Source organism: Sus scrofa, chromosome 6, assembly GCF_000003025.6.
Source record: "Sus scrofa isolate TJ Tabasco breed Duroc chromosome 6, Sscrofa11.1, whole genome shotgun sequence".
NCBI lineage: Eukaryota > Metazoa > Chordata > Mammalia > Artiodactyla > Suidae > Sus > Sus scrofa.
Window position 1 is genome coordinate 155,079,478 of NC_010448.4, and position 17,010 is coordinate 155,096,487.

Here is a 17,010-nt window from a genome sequence, read left to right on the forward strand (position 1 = left end):
TCCTGGTGGTGGAACGTTCTCTCTGTGCTGTAGCTTCCTTATGCAGGTTTTTATTTGAAATGATGCTGGTTTCCTTTATTTATATGGGGATGTACTTCAGGAATTCATAAGTGATGCTTGTAACACTTGAACACAATCACATTTCATCAAACAAGTGACACTGGAGATGCCCACAAAATAGGGAGAGGAGCTGTATCATGTCTCATGAAGGGGAGAAAATGTCCCAAATCCAATCCAGTTTCATACATGGATTTTGAAGAGTGCTGGAAATTGTGTAAAACTTATGGTTCAGCTCTGCATTTATTAATTAGGTACCTACTGTTGTTGCTGAAATGTCGACTGCCTCTATACACCAACGCCAGACAGAAACATGGAGACAGAGTTGGAGGAAACAGAAAACGTAGCTTTAATGACCAGGCAAAGCTAGTGCCTCAACTGTGCCCCCCTTAGAGGGGGTAGTGAGGAGTCTTAGAGTGTTTGAAGAGTAGGGCGTGATCAGCTCCTGGACATTTTCCTGGTTGGTGGGTGGTGCGTCATCAGCCCTCTGGTTCCATCTGGCCTGGGGTCTGTGTGCTTGTAGGCAGCATGCGGTTGACTTCTTCCACCCGGTGGGGGCTTCAGCACCTGCAAAACAGCTCCAAGGCCATGGTTCAGAATATGATCTGTAGTCTTTGAAGAACCAAGGTCCTTGACTTTGTTGAATGGCTGAATTACTATTACTGTTTTCTTTTTTCTCTGTAATTTTTTCACTTTTCTGATTAAATTGGTTCTTGGACTAAAGTTTTTCTATAGATAAAAAGGCAGGTGGAGACCATGGGTTGGGGGGAACTTCCCAGGAAGGCAGGTCCATTCTGGGAAGGCCTCCCAGGGTCCTGCTCGGTTTCACTGTGTGCAAGACTCACATGATGGAAATATCATAGATTCTACCATCTCCTGCCGTTTATCCTTAGAAAGCAGATTTAACTTGCCTTAGTTTCCTCCTCTGTGAAAGGAGGGTATATAATATATACTTGTAGCCACATACCAGTGATGTGACCTTGAGGCTGTGTTGTGACCTTGTATTCCTGTGTTGGTAACATAGGGAATTACCAGTACCTAATATTTATTAAATACTTGCCAGGAGATGTACAGAAAATCTTCCAAGCATGTTACCTGTATGATCACAATCTCCACAGCTGTTCCATGAAGTTGATAGTGGAGATTATAAAGGTGGAGAAACAGAGGCAACGAGGGGTTGAGTAACTGCCTCAATATCACATTGCTTTTTAGGGCCACACCTGCAGCATATGGAAGTTCCTAGGCTAGGGGTTGAATTGGAGTTACAGCAGCTGGCCCACACCACAGCCATAGAAATCCAAGCCAAGTTTGCAACCTATACCACAGCTCATGGCAACACCAGATCCTTAACCCACTGAACAAGGCCAGGGATCGAACCTGCAACCTCATGGTTCCTAGTCAGATTCTTTAGCTACTGCGCCACGACGGGAATGCCTCACATTGCTTTTAAGTGGCTTCAACTATAAAGATGGCCAAGAATCAGATTATAGCGTGAGTAAGGAGAGATTCTTTTACCAAGTCCAAGCTCATACCACTTGCCACATGATAGGCCAATAAATAAATGTGTTGTTGGGGCAAGGAATAGTGACTTTATTCTGAAAGCCAGCAGAGTGAGAGGATGGTGGACTAATGTCCCAAAGAACCAGCTTACTTGCCTTAGAGTTAAGGCTTCTTTTATATTAAAAGGGGAGGAAGTGTGGTTGGTTGTTGCAAACTTCTTGGTGTCATAATCCTTTGTTCTTGCACCTGTCCACAAAGGTCAGGTCATGATGTTCCTGTAAATCTCCAACAAGAGGAATGTTATTCTCTGTCCTGCAAGTTTTTATCCCTATATGAATGAAAAAGTGTTATACCTTAAAGGTCAGAGCCTTGGGAATGAGCTATCCCGTATATTTCAGGCTATAGACAACATTCTTAACTTGTCACAAAAGCAATAGAGTACAAAGGTTAAAGTAAGAGAAACAGATCCAGTGTGGAGCCAGATGCGTTCTTCCCTATTACAATTCCATTTAATAGATCAGAAAAGCTTTCTGCCTAAGATACCTCTTTGCACTGAACCTTGATAATATCAAGGAAGACATGAAAAGAAAAATTCCAGAAAAAGGCAGCAGCACAAGGGAAGATAGGGGAGATGGGGAGGTATGTCACCTCCCGCCTAGACTTAGGCCTCCTTTTATTACTCTGGTTGTTAATCTCAAGTATCCTTGAACACACTGATCTAACTGAAAAAAAAAACAAAACATTTATTCATGTGTTACCCATCTCTTTATGGAGTATCCATTGGTCCTTTCCTTTATCGTTCATGGGAGAGAAGCATCTTTCTTCAATATCACAGACATCATTTTTCAGTATCACACAGAGCTTCTTCTCTGTGAAGCTTTATTGACTTTCATGCAAAGGTGGAAGCTTGGTCCTTTGTGCCCCAGTACGCCCGGTGTTAGTCCGTTTTTGTCCTGGTCATGTGTATTACAGTCCCTCACATGACTGACACCTCTGCTAGGCCAAACTTCTTTGAGGGCAGGAATTGGATTTTGACTCTCATGCTATGGACGGCATGGTTGCACAGTATACGTTTGTGGACATGAATGAGCCAGCATTTATTTGCACCTGCCTATTGTAGATTCTTAGTGGATACTGGTTGTAATTAAATTATTGGCATTATTAATAAAATCATTATGCCCCTATGTGACAAAGTCTTGTGACTCTGTCATCTCTCATGGATTGTTGTCTTTTGGGGATGAGAAGTTAGGAAGTGGGTGAGGGCTTAGTGTTATGGTGCTGATAGATGGCACAAAGGTGGCAGAAAAGCTCTCATTTTCTATGTAAGGACCCCATTCTAGGAACATAATTTTACATTGTCTTCAGTTACAGCTTTAGATCCTCTATTTTTTTTTTTTTGTCTTTTTAGGGCCACACCCATGGCATATGGAGGGTCCCAGGCTGAGGTAGCATCAGAACTGCAGCTGTTGGCCTACACCACAGCCAAAGCAACACCAGATCTGAGCCACGCCTGCGACCTACACCATAGCTCATGGTGATGCTGGATCCTTAACTCACTGAGCAAGGCCAGGGATTGAACCTGTGTCCTCATGGATGCTAGTCAGATTCCCTTCCACTGAGCCATGATGGAAACTCCAGATCTGTTATTGTAAGCACCTTCATTCAGGGCCAGTGTCCTCCTGAAAAAAAATGGCTTGTTAAAAACAAACCAGATATTTTTAGATAAGGTGTGAATTTCCCTACATTTAAGCCTTACTACAATTCTTTTTTTTTGGGGGGGGTCTTTTGTCTTTTTAGGGCCACACCTGCGGCATATGGAGGTTCCCAGGCTAGGGGTCTAATCAGAGTTGTAGCTGCTGGCCTACACCACAGCCATAGCAATGCCAGATCCGAGCCTCATCTGTGACCTCCACCACAGCTCACAACAACGCCAGATCCTTAACCCACTGAGCAAGTCCTGGGATCGAACCCACAACCTCATGGTTCCTAGTTGGATTTGTTTCCACTGTGCCATGATGGGAATTCCTACAATTCTTATTTATTTTTTCATTTATAGATAGATAGAAAGACTAGAAAGATAACTTTCTATCTATCTAGTCTTTTTAGGGCCACACTCACAGCATATGGAAGTTCCCAGACTAGAGGTTGAATCGAAGCTATAACTTCTGACCTATGCCACAGCCACAGCAGCGCCAGATCTGAGCCATGTATGCAACCTACAATGCAGCTCACAGCGATGCTGGATTCTTAACCTAGCCACTGAGTGAGGCCAGGGATTGAACTTGCATCCTTATGGGTACTAGTTGAGTTTGTTACCACTGAGCCACAACGGGAACTCCCTTACTCCAGCTTTAAGTGGCTCTCGTATTAGACTTCGTAGTTAAGCTATCTTTAATGGCACGATTAAGAGGTTTTGATCATTATTCTTTTTGAGCTGAAACTGGCATCAGCCTTTTCAGATTAAACAGTTTCCTGGATCTGTGGGATGAACTAAGAATTGGCTGCACAGGTTTGAAGATCCATTTTCAGTAGCTTTATCTTAATATTCTTTAAAAATGGATAACTCCTGAAATGTTTATTTTCAGCCGGACTCTTACATGTAAACCATCAGAGAGTCCGTCCCTGGGAAAAGATCCTTGACTTGACACTGGGACTACATTCATTCAATTTAAATGAAATCAAATGAGATAATGTATGTGAAGCAGGAGCTGAGGGCATCATATATAGTCAATGTATAGTAAATACTGGCTGTAATTGAAGTGGTGGTATTATCATGATTATCTCTTCCCAGCATAGTGTCTGAACTTAATAGTACCTAGTAGTGTGCAATGCATATTTATCATAGAAGGAATGAAATGTGTGTCTGCCTGCTTCTTTTCTTTTCCTCCCCGCATTAAATGCTTGTCTGCTCTTATAGCTGGGGGAAAAGCTGACATCAAAATTGGCTTGCTGCGAAGTTTCTCAGCCCCATTTGTCACCTTACCCTCAGAGCCCAATTGTATGTCAACGCCATGTCCCCTCGGATGCCTGCCAGTGAGGGAACGACCACAGGTCACTTCGCTATGATCTGCTTTAGCTGCCAAGGCTCTGGTCAGCCTTGGCTGATGGATGGGTGCCTCGCTGTTGGAAATGTCTCCATGGGGCCTCTCAGGAAATATGCCCGTGCTGTATTTTCTGGGTGGCATCTAGCACTTGACAGTAAGAAACATGGAACATCAAGAGTGGAGTTTTGCTTTTCTTGAAAATCCAGAGTTTTAAAGACCTGCTTTGTGTCACCTAGTTTGAGTTTTGCAAATAAGACCTCTCATCCTCTTTGGCAATGGACCCTCTTAATGTTTTTCCCTCCCTAATCTATACCTTTAACCGAGTGGTTATTCTGAACGTTCTCTTCCCTTGATTTGCAGCGCTCGGAAGAACTGAATGAAATGTGCAGCTGTCGGTGTCATTTCTGAAGGGAGGACTCGTTTTCTTGGAGAAGAGGCCTCAATGAGCCTGGCCGAGGCCCAGGATCTGTGTGAAGTGGACTAAGGATTTAGTAGGATGTCAACTGAGACAGAACTTCAAGTAGCTGTGAAAACCAGCGCCAAGAAAGACTCCAGAAAGAAAGGTAGGGCTCAAGCTGTTCCTATCCTAATATCTACTCTTGTGTAGGAATGAGGTTTTTTGGTCCCTGGAATGGCATTTGGGGGACTATCTTTGTGATTGCTTATGTTTGTTTGTTTTAATAGCACCATTATTGGGTGTTTTTTGTATGCACAGTATCGTATTTTAAAGGTCCTTCCTAATTCTCTTGGTAAAATCCAAAGTTCTTTTCAGCATATACAAAGCCCTTCTTGACATGTCTTCTACTCATCCCCCCCCCAAGCAACATCTGTGTCTGCATTCACGCCCCATCTCCATCTAACCCTGTTCACCCGCCGGGCATTCTGTGCTTTGTAGTTCCTCTTTGCATATACCAGTGATTCTCAAACTCTACCTGCACCAGCATCACCTGGAAGGCTTGTTAAAACAGAGATTGCTGAGTCTCATTCCCAGAAATTTGGGTTCTCTGGGTCTGTGGTAGGGCCCAAGTTTCATCTACAACACATTCCCAGATGATGCTGATGCTGGTGGTTCAGAGTCCAGACTTTGAGAACCACTGGACTCTCAATCCGTCTGTGGCTCTCTGCTATTTCCTAGACTGACTTCTGCCTATTCTTTAGTTTTGAGCTTAGTAGGACTTCCTGGAGGGCCAGGCCTTTCCTTAACCCCAAATGGGATTAGTTTCTCTTTGTTTGTTTTGTTTCGTTAGCACTTTGTTGGTAGCTAACTTTATTAATAATGTCGTCTTTGTGTTTGTTAGCCATACTATATAGTCCTTGAGAGCTGGATCTCTTGTTGACCCTTTTAACTCCCATCAATTAGAAAGTGCTTGACACATGGGAGTTCCTCTAGTGGCTCAGTGGGTTAAGAACTGGACGCTGTCTTGTGAGGATGCATGTTTGATCCTTAGCCTTGCTCATTGGGTTAAGGATGCAGTGTAGGTTACAGATGTGGCCCGGATCTGGTGGTGCAGTGGCTGTGGTGTAGGCCAGCAGCTGCAGCTCCGATTTGACCCTTGGCAGCTTTCATATGCTGCAGGTGTGGCTATAAAATAAAAAAAATAAAATAAAAAAAAAAAAAAGGAAAGAACGTGCTTGACACAGAGGAGGCACATAGGTGTTTAGTAATGAAGACTGGCATGCATGGTGTGATAATTAAGTAATTGTATCAGTATTCGTGGGTTTTGGAGAATTTGGTCCTATGGCTTTATGACTATGTCTTTCTTTAAGTTTATCCCCTTATAACTAGAGATAAGCAACTTCTTACTCTGTGTGTGTGTGTGTGTGCACGTGCGTGTGCACATGTGTGGTGTTGTGTGTTTTCTCCCTGCAGTTTCAGCTGTTTCCCTCCCCTTCAAAAAATGTGTGGGATAGAATTAATAGAGCTCTCTTCCAGGTCATGAAATCTGTCAGTCTGGGCCTGAAAACTGGATGCCATTGGTTGCTTTGTAGAGGCTGTGATTTGTTTGAGACATTGCTGTGCGTGCCCAGTCGTGTTTCCTGATGGCATCTGTCTGACACTCCATAGGAAGAAAGGGACATAAATGTAATACATATGCAGCTCTTGGGCAGTCGGAACCCCAGAAAGGACTATAAATTTTGCTTCAGATGTTTATTTGAAACACAAATATTTTCGAAGCAGTCTATTTTATCCCTATAACCTAATGTAAACCTTGTTTTTTATGCATCATGGTCTAAGAATAATAGAAGGAAAGCAAGTGGGTGATAGACTAGGTCTTGGGAGAAATGCTACGTGGGAAAAAAATTAAAAAAAAAAAAGATTGCAGAGCCCAGTATGTACTGGAATTCAAATGCATTTTCACTGGAAACTGACAAGTTATATTCTTGCTTCAAAGTTAATCTTTCCACTAAACTTGTGCTCTTGAATGCTTAATGCATCGAAAATTGTACTTAGTGCATATCTTTTCCTTCTTAAATTTAGCATGCAAAACCAGAAACATTTTAAATAGAGGATTCAGGTTTTCGGAACATTGACTTGGTTGAGGATTTGGAATGGGGCTATGAAGGTGACCTTTTAAACTCTTCCTCATCTCCACATTCTTAGTAGCTCTAATATCAGCACAATATCTATGTAAGGAGTGTCCTCAAATGAGTGGGTAATACCATGGAGTCTAGACAGCCAGACCTGGGTTCAAATTCTGTCTATGTCACTTCCTAAGTATGGTGACCTTAGAATTTTACTTCACCACTCTGAGCTTGTTTCCTTTCCTATAAAATGAGGAAATGATATTATAAAGTTCAAAGGCTCACTCGGATGATTAATTGAAAAAAGGCAAATACAACTTAGTATAGAACTTGGCATATATTAAAAACTCAACAAGGAGTTCTCGTGTGGCTCAGTGGTCAATGAACCCGACTAGGAACCATGAGGTCGGGGTTCTATCCCTGGACTCGCTCAGTGGGTTAAGGATGCAGTGTTGCTGTGAGCTGTGGTGTAGGTGGCAGACGCAGCTTGGATCCAGCATTGCTGTGGCTGTGGTGTAGGCTGGCAGCTACAGCTCCGATTTGATCCCTAGCCTGGGAACCTCCATATGCCATGGGTGTGGCCCTAAAAAGCAAAAAAAAAAAAAAAAGAAAGAAAAAAAAAAGAAAAAGAAAAAACCTCAACAAAGCTTTATCTGTGTTCCTCCTCTTCCTCTCCCCCTTTCCTTTCCCCTCCTCCTTTTCTCCTTACTTCTCATCATCTCCTATTTTGGCATCTTTCTCCATCTTTCCCTCCTCTCCTTTCTTTTTCCTATTTTTCCTCTATTTCCCTCCCTCCTCCTCCTCTTCATCAGAATCATCACATTGTTTTCTCTTACTCAAGGGCATCTTTAAAGATATGTAGCTGATTTGTCCCAGAACAAGATTTTACAATTCTTTGTAAGCATGCAACAGCAATAAACAGTTTTTATTCTTGATGTATTTGTCTAGACCAAGGCACTGGGAAAGCACACACATCTCTTAAAAGGAAGAACAAGAATGTTCTGGAAATAGGATTAATTCCTTTTCTGTTTTTTAATTTTGACTATGGGATAGTAAGTATTCCATTAAGCAGATGTTGATGACTAGAACTTTGAAAGGAAATAAGCAGTTTATATAGTGATCTTGAATCTTGAATATAATAATAGTATTAAACTCTTTTACTATATACTTTCTCCAACTCCTCTTTGATTTTTCTATGAAGGTGATATATAACCTCATAAGTAATTTTCTGGCTTACTCTCCAATCTTTAAGTACTTATTCTTTTTCTTGTCTTATTGCATTGGCTGGGCCTGGCAGTACAATATTTAGTAGAGAGTAGGTATCCTTAACTTTTTTCTTAAATTAATGGAAATGCTTAAAATTACCTGTAAGTGTGATTTTTAAGTTTTTACTAAAGAATCTTTTAGTTCCCCTTTATCATTTCTAGGGATTATTCTTTTTAAATCTTGACTTTGCATATTGAATTTTACCATATGCTTTTTCTATATTTATTTATTTCAGTGATTATACAGATATTTTTTGTTTTAGTTTAAAATCATAATAATTTTCTAATTTTCATTTCTGAGCTAAAGTCTACTTTTTTATAATTTCTTGTTTTCTCTAACCTGTTGAAATTCTGTTCTTTTTGATATTTTGCTTAGTATTTTGCTATCTATATTCATCAGTAAGATTGCGATGTAACTTTCCTTTTCTTCAACCTGATATTTTTGTGCCTGATATTAGTCAAATAACCTCATATAACGATTTCAGTGATAAAGAAACACTGAATAATCTTAGACCTCTTTATAAAAAATATATATATTTTCTGAGTGATTTTACGTAGACTTTAAAAAAGTCATATATGCTTATTACTGAAAATTAAAAAAGACAAAGTAAGGATGCCCAAACAATTAGAAATATCTAGTATCATCATTCTGAATTACTTCTTTCTGGACTGACTTTCCAGGATATTATGTGTTTGGGATTATACTGTTCATACAGTTTTACAGCCTTCTTTGTTATTTGACATTATGTCATAAGTACATTTCTCATATTATTATATGATACCACAGTACAGAAGCATTTTTTTCTTCTCTTAGCAATATTTAGATGGTGCCTGGGGCAGATGTGTTATTTCCTTAAAAAATATATGTCACAATGTGGGGCATCTATCATGAGAAAGAGTGCCATAAAAAAAGTTGAGATCCTTTATCATTCCTCACAGACCTATCACCCTGGTTCTTTAACCTAGGCTGGTGAAAGCAAGTCGGACTGATTCAAAAACAGGTCACACAGGAGCATGTTTCACCACAGAATGAGCTTCTTGACAGGCCATGTATGAGAAGTAACTAAAGTATTCACAACTCAAATAAGGAGGGGATGAAAGTATGAGAAATAAAGTTGTTTTCTTCATTTCTTTTGTATTGGATTGGGTTGCTACACATACAGCTTGCCAAACAGTGCCTATTCCAGGAGTGGAATGTGATGGAGGACCAGAGGAAGGGGATGTATATTTTCAGGTTCGTTACCTGCCATCAAAGGGGGCAGAATCACTTGACACAGTTCATGGCAATCTGGCATTAGGACCCGCAGTAGGAAACTGATAGAGGCATGAGAACCAGGACGAGCAGACCCACAGGTTGTTGGGGGCAGTGCCTGGGGTTTTTTCAGTCAGCCCCATCTGGTGGCTTAGTGCTGTGTTCAGAGCACTGACTTTGGAGCCAGAAAGACATGTTTTTTTGTTTCGTTTTCTTTTACTTCAATTTTTAAAATCCTGGGATTAGCTTTATTTTTTAATTGGAGTATAGTTGATTGACAGTGTTGAGTCAATTTCTGCTGTACAGCTTAGTGACCAAGTCATACATACAAATACATTGTTTTTCTCATCCCATCTTCCGTCCTGTTCTACCCCCAAAGACTGGACGTAGTTCCCTGTGGTGTACAGTAGGACCCCTCTGCAGATATCGCTTATATGTGGAATCTAAAATAGGGCACAAATGATCCTATTTACAAAACATAAACAGATCACAGATGGGGAGAGCCAACTTGTGGTTGTGGGGTGGAGTGGGGAAAGAGGGGGAGAAGTAGGATGGACGGGGAATTTGGGGTTGGTAGATGCAAATTATTACATTTGGAATAAATAAGACTTGGCTTTTAATTTTTAACTCTTGTTCTTATCTGCTGTGTCACCAGAGATGGGTTATTTAGCCTCTGTGACCCTTGTTTTGAGGGTGCATGTGTGTGGTAATAATACTCTTGTGTGTTACCGGAAAGACAAGCAATTTTATTTTGGGTAAAGGACCAGCATGGGATCTGCAACATGGCAGCGGTGTGGCCAGTGTTAGCTTTTCTGTCCTCTTCCTTCTGAGATCATGGTTCAGTATTTTCTCCTCATGTTCTAGAAATATCTGGCAGTCGACTTACTTTTCTTATAGCTGTATTAGAGCTCTACCCAGGGGTCATTAGTGAAAAACAAAAACACAGCTACCTGATTCTTTCCTCCCAGAAATATTTAGTACCAAGAATTAAGGTCCTGATGGGATCCAGGAGAAGTCGATGGTCAATGGCAGGTGCCACAGCTCTGGAGCTACATCAAATTGGGTTTGAACCCTGGCTGCGTGCTTTAGGAACTGTGCAAATTTTGGGCAGGTTAGTCATGGTCAAGGAGTGGCTTCAGGAATGCCATGCCCAATGTCCTGATCCCTCAACTGGTCAGTTAGCCTTGGGGAAGGAACTCTGTTAATAGTAACAGGCTTTCTTCTCTCTCTTTTTTTTTCACATTATGGGTTTTTTTTTTTTTTCAGTGAATTTAATTACATTTATAGCTGTACAATGATCGTCACAACCCAATTTTGTGAAAAAATAAACAGTTGGTTCAACCCCCCCAAAAAAACAATACAATAAAATATTAAAAATAAAAAACATAGTAACAGGCTTACCATGTCAGAGCTCATAAATTGCTAACATATTTATTATCCCCCCTGGGGTTCTTAGGATCTTGGGAGATGCATTTTAAAAAAATTGTTTTATCAGGCCTTTGGTGCAGAGAGCGCTGCTTTTTCATCACGTTTATCTGCTACTCTTGTCCTGCAAGGGAGGTTGACTTGGGGTCATCCAGGCCTTGAATTTGGGTTCATACCCTGGGTCCCCCACTCTGCATCTTTTCAACCGCAGGCAAATTTCTCCACGTTTTGAGCTTCAATTTCCTCAAACTCCCAGTGGACCGCAGAACTTAGATGTATGCTCAGCCAAATTTGAAATATAAAAGAGGCATTATTAATTAATTATCATGTCCGCAAATGTTGATGCAGTCCCAGTCGTGAGCCCCGCAGGAGCTGTGTATATTGGGGTGAGCTGGGGGAGGGGAAGGAAGTTCTGACTCCAGTCACTTCACATTCTCCAAGACCTTCCTGAGGGGAAGGGCTTCCGATTCGTGTAGGTCTCTATCCTTACCTGAAAAAAAAAAAATTCTTTTTTTTTGCTCCACTTTGCTACTTATATTCACTTCAGTCTACTACGAGTCATAAATTTCATGTTTCATTTTTACTCCAAATTTATATTTATTAATTGAAATATCACATTTTTGTCATCATAAAGAAAATTCCTGTGAAAACTCTTTTCATTGCTTTCCTGACCCATAACAAGTTTTCAGTGTGATAAATACAAGCAACACGATACTCCGAATATCTGTCTGCAGTGAAACATGAATAGCTTCTTTAGAAATTGAAGTATTAAAAGGTTAGAAGGACGTAGTGTTTGAGGGCTGGGAGAACCTCTTTTTCATGATGTGTTCTCAAAAGAAGAGTAACTTCCCTCTGGTCGCTGGGTTGTCGGTGGCAGACCTAGAGCTGGAACCCAGGGTTGCTGTTGCTTGAGCTTATAGAGTCTTAGCAACTTACTGTCTTAGGAATAAGCTCTGCTGTGTTTGCTCCCTTTTCTTTACTCTTTCTTCTTTACTGAAGACTCCTGGGAGTTCCCTGGTGGCCTAGTGGTTAAGAATTTGGCATTGTCACTGCTCTGGCTCAGGTTCAATCCCTGGCCCAGGAACTTCTGTATGCATGGGTACCAGCAAAAAGAAACAAAAAATAAAAAACTCCTGGAAGAACTCACACTTTAAAATTAGGTAGACTGGAGTTCTCATTGTGATGCATCGGAAATGAATCCGACTAGTATCCATGAGGATGTGGGTTTGATCCCCGGCCTAGCTCAGTCATTGTGGTCATTCCTTGAAGACAAACTTGATTCAGGTTTCATCAGTGACTTAGTTTGGAGCCTCATTCTAACTGGTTTCCTTATAAGAAGTCAGGGTTTTTTCAGATTCTTTTGCACTCCTCCTTGAATTTATCTGACAAGCCCAGCAGCATGCTGCTGTGAAGGGCAGCGCAAGCCAGCCTTCTGAGAGTGGCCCCTGCCTCTGTCCCTCTACCTCCCCATACCTGGCCCCATCCTGAGCTCAGTTCCCAGGACACACCTCTGCTATTGTTGTGCATGCTGCTCCCTCACCTGGGTCATTACTCTCACCCCATTCACCAGGCTAACTCCTGGTCATCCTTCAAAACCCAGCAGCCATTTGACTGGGCCGTCATCCTTAACACTCAAGCTTCCAGATGCCCTTGGTGAGTTAATCATTGATTATTAGCCCCTGGCACCTCCTCATATCTCTCAAATCCATCCCCCCCCCCCACTGCCCCTCTCCTGAAGATAGCTCTGGCTGTCTTCATCTGTCATCCAGATCATTCTAGCACCCTGCTGAGTGGTCCTTAGGTTTTCGAATCATCCATCTCCAAGCTCTTCCTGACACCGCTCACTAACGGGAAGATCTGATCAGGCTCGACCTTTGCTCCAAACCCTTCTGGGAACAGCCCCCACGGCCCTCAGGATGGCGTCCCTGCTGCTTATCGGGGCTTCAAGGAGGCCCTTCCCAGTCTGACCACCCTTATCTTTGCAGGCACATCCCTCACTGCTCTTCCAGAATGATACTCTGCTCCCTGACTCGACTGAGTTCATTTCGGTCCCCCAATCTTACTGCGTTGTTTTTCAGATTTGGAATTTTGCAGATGCTTTTTGTTCTCTCAGGAATACTTCTTTTTAAAAAATTTTTTTATTGTTATTTCCCCAATTTTGTTCTACTGTACGGCGTGGTGACCCAGTTACGCATACATGTATACATTCTTTTTTTCTCACATTACCATGCTCCATCATAAGTGACTAGACATAGTTACCAGTGCTGCACAGCAGGATCTCATTGCTAATCCACTCCGAAAGCAGTAGTTTACATCTATTAACCCCAAGCTCCCAGTCCATCCCACTCCCTCCTGCTCCCCCTTGGCAACCACAAGTCTATAGAATACTTCTTTAAAAAAAAAATCTCTTTAAAGCCAAGTTTCCTTTTGCTTTAGTTGCAAATTAGACATTATTTTTCCCAGAACTGCCCTGGGGACCTAAAGCAACCTACCCAGTGTGACCCTCAATCGTGGGTCTTGACCTGTCTGAGTGCTCTCAAAGTACCTCATTTGGCCCATCATAATACATGATTTTAATTATTTGGAATTTTTTTTTCTTTTGGTCTTTTTTGGGCCGCACCTGCGGCGCATGGAAATTCCCAGGCTGAGGGTCCAATCGGAGCTGTAGCTGCCAGCCTGCACCACAGCCACAGCAACGTGGGATCCAAGCTACCTCTGTGATCTACCTGCAGCTTGTGGCAACACTGATCCTTAACCCACTGAGCGAAGCCAGGGATCGAACTCGTGTCCTTATGGATACTAGTCAGCTTTGTTACTGCTGAGCCACAATGGGAACTCCCAAGTTATTTTAATTATCTTTTTGTTCCATTTTATCACTCACTAGGCTGGGAGCTCTGTGAGTGCAAGGACCCTGTCTGGCTTGTTAACCACTTCACTTCTACCACTGAGCACAATGTTGAAAGATATAGGTGTATAACAATGTTTGTTGAATGAATAAAAGAATGAACGTATGACTAAGGAAGCCTCACGTGCCTGGATTTGTGAGAATAAGCATCCTGTATTAAAAATCATCACAACTGCCACACTTTTCCTGTCATTTTTTCCCCCTTATTTCTGTCTCTACCGTGAACTTTGAGTTCCTAGCATAGCACCCAGAGCACGGTAGCTACTCACTAAATGTTTGTAGAATTAATTATTGTAAAGTTTGGGAGAGAAGGATTTGCACAAAGAGAAAGAAAATTGAAAACTGCAAAGAAACATCTCCCCTAAGAGCTGGCTCTAGAGATTCCGATTATGTGGCACTGAAAATTCCTCCCTTTCCGTGAACGATTTCTCCTTTGGCAGTGTGTGTCCAATCACGTCTGGCGCTGTAATTCAGCATGATGTGGGCCATGTTGGTAGTAAGAGCTATACGATTTGCCATATTAGTTCATCCCTCTGCTTCATTAAGCTCAGTGTGCTGCCTTTGGCAGTGGCTGGGCTTGAATTTTGATGTTTGGAGGAACAAAGCCCTTCATATCAGCCTGTGAGTCAGGTACAGGTTCCTTCTTTCCCAGGGTCCAAGAGTCCTCATCTTTGCAGGTAATCAGTAAGTGGCCCATAGCACAGGGTTGTATTATCCATGTGGGTTTGCTGAGCAGACAGTGTTCTCAGGTGTACTGGCATGTCAGCCACCCCCTCCTGTCACGGCGTGGCTTCTGGGAGGTCAGAGTACATTTGTGTTGCAAGAGTGCACATTTCTGCACAGTCCATCAAGAGAGCACCCACAGGTCAAAGGCAGAGGAGAGGGTGGAGCGGGAATAAAGGAGGAACTAATGGCCGTTGTTCCAGTTGTCTCGATTAAGCTTGAAAATAACCTCTTGGTGAGCATTCCCATTCTCATGGGCAGCAGCCGAGGCTCAGAGAGGCGAACCACCTGCCTGAGACCACAAAACACATGGCAAGTTAGGGACCCATTTGCACCTAACTCTCTCGGATCCCAGAGCCTGTCCCCACACTCAAGCCTAGACTAAGTTGCTCCCTACTGATTGGGTGTCCTCTTGTTAATTACCAAGTGATACTTACACTGAAAGACATCTTCCTACAGATGCCAAGGGCAGCCCCATCATTGGAGGCTGCCTGCGCACCAGAAAGGAATGATGGGAGATCACATGGTGGTGGCAGAAAGGGAGTTGGAAAAGCAGAGAAGCCCAGATCTTTACCCCCTCCTGTCTGGGGTGTGTGGGAGGCTGTCCACCCGAGTCCTCCGCATGGCTGAGAAGGACACATTTCCCTTCCTTAAGAAGGATGTCAGTTAGTCCAGCTTTTCCAGATGTTTTGTGGTCTTTACAGAGGTAAGGATTTTTATGCATAAATCGAAGTGCATTTGCAGATTGTTGTTTGGAGCGGGTGCTCTGGTTTTGCACATGCCCCAGATCAGTGAGTAGTACCATCGGCTCCGTTCACCTCCCAGGGGGCATCCCCCACTTCAGACTTAGTAAGGCGGATGCTCGTGATGAAGGTAGTTACTCTCTGTCTGTCCACAATTACAGAACACCAGGCAGTGTATTCGAGACTTTCGTTGTATTTTCTCACTCAGAGCAACCCTTTGAGGTAACTATATGAAATCTCACATTTATAGATGAGAAAATAGAGAGTAGAGAGATGAGACAGAGAGAGTCAAGACCATAACCACAGAACTGATGCTTGGAAGAGCCCCGAGGTTCTGCATCACCCATGTATCAGCAGATGTCATGTGTGCCTTGCACACCCCTGCCATGTTCTGAGTGTGCATGAGATTGCTTTCACTCCCCTTTCCACCTGGAAAAAAAGTCCTTTCTCTCTCACCTGCCTGCCAAGTTTCACAGGATCCTCTGAGACCCAGCTGGATGGCACTTCCTGGAAGCTCTTCCTCAGGGGTTAAACTTTCCTTTCGCTCCACGCCGGGGTTAAACTTTCCTTTCGCTGTGATTCTCAGCATATGATTTTTTAAAAAGTTTAATTCAGATGAAGTTCTCCTCTCTTTCTTCCATGTATTAGGATTGCACTGATAGACTCTCTTCCATGCTGGATTGATGGCAGGGACTAGGTCTTGTCCTTGATTATATCTTCTCAAAGCTGGGCAGAGGAGAATTTATTAGAGTTTCTAGTGGGGAAAATGGGAAGTGCCATTAATTACATGACAACTCAGTGCAGTCAGAGAATAAAATGAGAATGCAAGAGATTTACACTGTTGGTAATACTCCCATTTTGCAGATGAGGAAACATACTCTGAAAAGTTCACAGTTTGTTCAAAGTCACCCGTCATGTAAATGGAAGAGCAGGAATTTTAAACTCAGGTCTCAGTGGTCCAGAGCAAAGGCCCTCTTTGCTATATTCTGCATTTTTTCCAGCAGTGGCCAATGGAGTAACACCTCAGTGAAAGCTCCTTTCCTAGGGCTCTGCTTCATGTTGCAAAGTGGTAACAATATATGCAATTTACTTTGATAAAGACTTTCTATATGAGCATCAGAAGTTCACTTCCCTCGGAGTTCCCATTGTAGCTCAGCGGAAACGAATCTAACTAGCATCCCAGAGGACGCAGGTTCAATCCCTGGCCTTGCTCAGTGGGTTAAGGATCTGGTGTTACCATGAGCAGTGGTGTAGGTCGCAGACACAGCTTGGATCTAGCGTTGCCGTGGCTGTGGCTGTGGCGTAGGCCAGCGGCTACAGCTCCAATATGACCCCGAGCCTGAGAACCTACATATGCTTTGGGTGCAGCCCTAAAAAGAGAGAGAGAGAAAAAAAAAAAAAAAAGAAATTCACTTCTCTAGGACTGGGGACTCTGGTCCCTTGAGCCTTTCAGCCTCCCCTGGCTGGCGCCACTGCTTTAGGGAGAACTTGCATTCTGATTGTTAAACCAGAGACAGGAAAAGCCACGCAGGAGCTCGCATTGGAAGAAGCCCAGCGGATGATGAATAGCAGA

General features: G+C 42.7%; 1 protein-coding gene across 33 annotated transcripts in view; it reads left to right on the plus strand.

Moving 5' to 3' along the window:
* DAB1 (DAB1, reelin adaptor protein) overlaps nt 1-17,010 on the plus strand; it is a 1,217,809-nt gene that overhangs the window by 922,883 nt on the left and 277,916 nt on the right. For 32 of the 33 annotated variants that reach the window (XM_021093137.1, XM_021093135.1, XM_021093141.1 and 29 more), the window contains one exon: nt 4,962-5,164. In XM_021093137.1, the coding sequence (XP_020948796.1) occupies nt 5,098-5,164 (67 nt within the window). In that variant the 5' untranslated portion in view covers nt 4,962-5,097. 33 annotated transcript variants of the gene reach the window in all.